This window comes from Dendrobium catenatum, unplaced genomic scaffold, assembly GCF_001605985.2.
Source record: "Dendrobium catenatum unplaced genomic scaffold, ASM160598v2 fragScaff_scaffold_414, whole genome shotgun sequence".
Classification (NCBI taxonomy): Eukaryota; Viridiplantae; Streptophyta; class Magnoliopsida; order Asparagales; family Orchidaceae; genus Dendrobium; species Dendrobium catenatum.
Genome location: NW_021318876.1, coordinates 1,338,502 through 1,342,550, shown reverse-complemented (window position 1 = coordinate 1,342,550; position 4,049 = coordinate 1,338,502). Strand labels below are relative to the sequence as shown.

General features: G+C 32.7%; 1 protein-coding gene across 1 annotated transcript; it reads left to right on the top strand.

Annotated features, from left to right (window-relative positions):
- The first annotated feature begins 1,555 nt into the window (after nt 1-1,555).
- LOC110102094 (transcription factor bHLH162-like) lies at nt 1,556-3,006 on the top strand. Its single transcript, XM_028694183.1, has 3 exons — nt 1,556-1,970; nt 2,602-2,793; nt 2,877-3,006. Exons 1-3 carry the CDS (start codon nt 1,707-1,709, stop codon nt 2,943-2,945), a joined length of 525 nt encoding a protein of 174 aa, XP_028550016.1. The 5' UTR covers nt 1,556-1,706; the 3' UTR covers nt 2,946-3,006.
- Nucleotides 3,007-4,049: the final 1,043 nt, after the last annotated feature.

The window sequence follows — 4,049 nt, the reverse complement described above, 5'->3', positions numbered from 1 at the left end:
ACCTCCTCATAAAATATTCTCCATAGATTCAAGAGAGAAAAAAGAGCATAAACCAAACCTAAACCAAGAATAGTAAGGTGGAATTTTCCAAATTGCATCCATTGACGACGTAACTCCTCCGCAATCACATGGACTGGAATATCATTCCCAAAAACTTTATCTACTACAAAAAAATTGAAGTTTTTCAAAATTAGCATTCACACTTGGCTCGTACAGCTTAACATCAACACCATCCTCTGATAGAAATTATTCATCTCTTGAAAAATTAATTTTAATATTTGAGCGTCTAGACCAAGGATTCACAGGAGGTTTACCACCCAATCCACCATGCTCATTCAAAACTTGTAATGGAACATTTTTGTCAGAATTCATTTCTTGAGCATTAACACAAACAGTGATGGCACATCAGAACCCCCATCTTAACAGAAGAATATTCCTTAAATGTAATATCAAGTTTAGCATTAACATTACCAAACATATTTACAAAAAGCTTCAAACCCGAGGAAGAAGATGCTTCAAAATCATTAGTTCTATTCATCAAAGAGATATTATCATTTGGGCAAGGCATTTTCACCACCACTGCATCTTCAACTCGTTTACCTTTACCAAAAACAGACGAAGTATTCTTAACAGGAACAACTGAGAGTTCCTTAATCACCATCGGAGCATCCTTAAAATTTCTTTTCTAATTTTCGGGAACAACACTTTGAGATGAAACCTTAGACTCAAGCTGAGTTTGAGAACTAGGTGGAGTAATAATGGTAGAATTTCAGCAACCAGAGGTGGCTGTCGAAGGCTCTACCGCTATAAGTGAAAATTTTGCCAAATAAATGAAAACAAAATTTTGAAATAAGAACATGATTTTCTCTCACTAGAAATAAGAAAAAAGTGGAAATTCCGCTAAATAAAATTGTGTGATTTTATTTTTAAAATAAATAGGCTCCTAGTTTCATAGAATCTAAGATCTTAAAATTTGTTTGCAATTTAACTACACAAATTGAGTTGATCGGACGATCCGTCTAATGAATTATGGGCCATTTGATGCAAAGGCAGTGGCAAAAGATGAATGGTGAGGGTGACTAGTGGGTGCAACCGATATCACTTAACATAAGTTATGTATTTGAGATTTGTCCAAAGTAAATGAATTTTAAATCTATTAAAATAAAGTATAGTAAATATAATCTAAATATAATGAAATTTAATATTAGATTTATTTTTTAAACCAAACAATAAGATTTTTAAAATATGTGCATTAAAAATATAATAAATCCGAAATACATGCCATAAAATAGAAATTTTGCAGTTAGGTAGCCCATAAATGAGAATTTAATAATAAGGTCCAGATCAAAGTTTTTTCTAATAAATAGTTTTGGTCGGTGGGAACGTGGTTTGGGTCAACTGGAACCTTATTCAGATATAGACCTGAATACTTTCATAGCCGCCATGCTCTCGGTTGGGTCATGTGTGTGTGAGAGAGTGAGAAAAGAAAGAGAGAGAGAGAGGGTTGGGGTCCACACGAAACGAGATGCTTCATTTTATTTTCCTTTTGATTCCTTTGCTCTTTATATGGAGATCTAAGGCGCCATGTGGTTGGACATGAGAAGAGGCAAGTTGACAGTGAGACTTCTTATGGTCTTCACTCTCCTAAATTCTTAGGTAAGGGAGTGAAGAGAAGATATTTGTGTGTGTACGAAAGAGAGAAAGAGATGAAAGGTGGAGAAGGGAAGATGGACAGGAAAACTGTGGAGAAGCTCAGACGAATGCAAATGAAAGCTCTTTGCTTAAAGCTTGCAAACCTCATCCCACAAGATTATCTTTCTAAGGTATTTATACAATTATTCATTCATTCTGTTCATCAACTCGTCCTCTCCATCTTTCCCCTCACCCATACACACTCTCTAGATCTCTACCCCCCTAATAATCTTTTGAGATGTTCAGATATTAGTTCTATTTGTAGGGAAGGGGAGATTTAGGTTTATATATATGCCTCTGATCATCATGGAAAAGGGGGTTTTAAGGTCCATTTTTTATCTCTACAGCTAGCATAATCGGATTTTTAACAAGGAGGAATTTTTATCAAAATAGTAAGGATCAGAAGAATGTTGCTGTAAACCCTAAATTAACTGGCTTTAAGGAGATGCAATTCGTACCTAATCTTTGTATTGTTTCTGGAAGGAGAACAAAGGAAAGCTAATTTCAGGGAGAACCACTAACCTCTCCACTACTTGAGAAATAATGATTGTTTATACCAAATTTTTCTAAAGAGTATTTAGTTTGGAAAAAAAATCGGTCCTGAGATCTGATCTAATTTTTTTTCTGGTCAACTGTGGAACTTCACAATTATGCACGACTTGAAAATACGCCCCAAAATGTATATTATATGATCCGAACTACTTTAAAAAACAGTATGTATAAAAATATTATATTCTTTTGATTTTTATATTTTTTTTCATAATAATAATAATTTAAATTTCATATTTTTTAATTTATTGTTTAATATTCAGTAAAATTTTAAATATATATATATATATATATATATCAGCAAATAATATTTTTTGAAACTTTCAAGCAAATTTTGTCGCAATTTCACAAACAACCAAGTTAGAGTTCAAGTTCCCAGTAGTTGAAGTCAGGCATCAGGACCAAAATTTGGAGGTTCTTCTCATTAGTAGTTTGAAGAAGAGGATTGCCTTACATGAGGTCATTCGCATTGTAGAGGACGGAGGAGCAGATGTGGTCAATGCTAGCTTCTCAATTGTTGGAAACAAGATCATCCACACAATTCATTGCCAGGTAAAATAAATATATCATCGACATATAAACTTGAAATTGTATCTCTGACTGTGACTTAGTAAGAATGGTTTGATCCTTTGCAGGCTATTTCGTCTAGAATTGGATTGGATGCTTCAAAGGTGTCTAAAAGGCTTCTGCAATTGATTAGATGATCAGTTTATATTTTGTTGGAAAAATTAATAATCAGTATACCTTTATAAAAAATTTTATTCAGAATAGAACGACTTTAAAAAATTTAAATATGTTTTAAGATGAGGATATGCAAATAGTTAATATTATATTTATCTTAGAATAAATTTAAAATATTTTTCTCCCTCTTGTAAAAGATAGTGTACCACCGATCTTTTTTTCCCTCCTTCCTAGAGAAAGAAGAGAATCTCCAATCTTTTTCTCCCCCCTAAAGAATTCAGAGTACTTCAAAGACTTGACTTAGAAGTCTCTCTTTCAAGAGAGCCTTCAAAGACTCGCCAAGGTCACAGGAGGAGTAAGGGTGTAACTAGCCCATAGCAATCGTATGATCCTCTCACATTTCTTCACCCTCACCCTTAACCTCATCGTCTCCTTCCTCTCAAACCCTAATTTTCTCTCAAAAGAACCTCTCTCAAAGTTCCTTCAGCAGTCACACAATCATGTCTTTTTTTTAAAGAGATTCTAAAAATCATGCTCAAGTATTTGGCTCTAAGAAACCCTAAAAATTTAAGTTTGTCGTCATTGTTCGTACAGTAAAATTGGATTTCATACACTACGATAAGTTCAAAAACTAGACATGTCCAGTAAAATGTAAATAGTCATTCAAATGTATTGTTCAACTTTTCGAACACATCGTACAGTATGATCCAAATATCATGCAATATGATATGTTTGCTTTCTCTCTATTCATACATGACAATTCTTGGGATAATTGAAAATCATATATGGTTATCGTCTCGTACTTCTCTCATCATACAATACGGTTAGTTAATTTCAAGTCCGTCGTCTAGTATGATATGAATATCGTATAATATGATTAGTTTAAAATTTTTTATTTGTTTGGTACGATCTTTGAGATGACCAAATTTTGTCTCTGTCAATCGTACTGTACGATATATATCGTACATTATGATTTTCTATCATTATTTAAATCATGATTTGATTGACTAATTATGGGAGCTAATTTAATTAAAATTTTAAATTTTCAAACATAACAAATTACATCGTATAGTACAATTAGTTTAAAATTCAAATTTTGAATATGTTACTTAATTTATTTGGTGGGT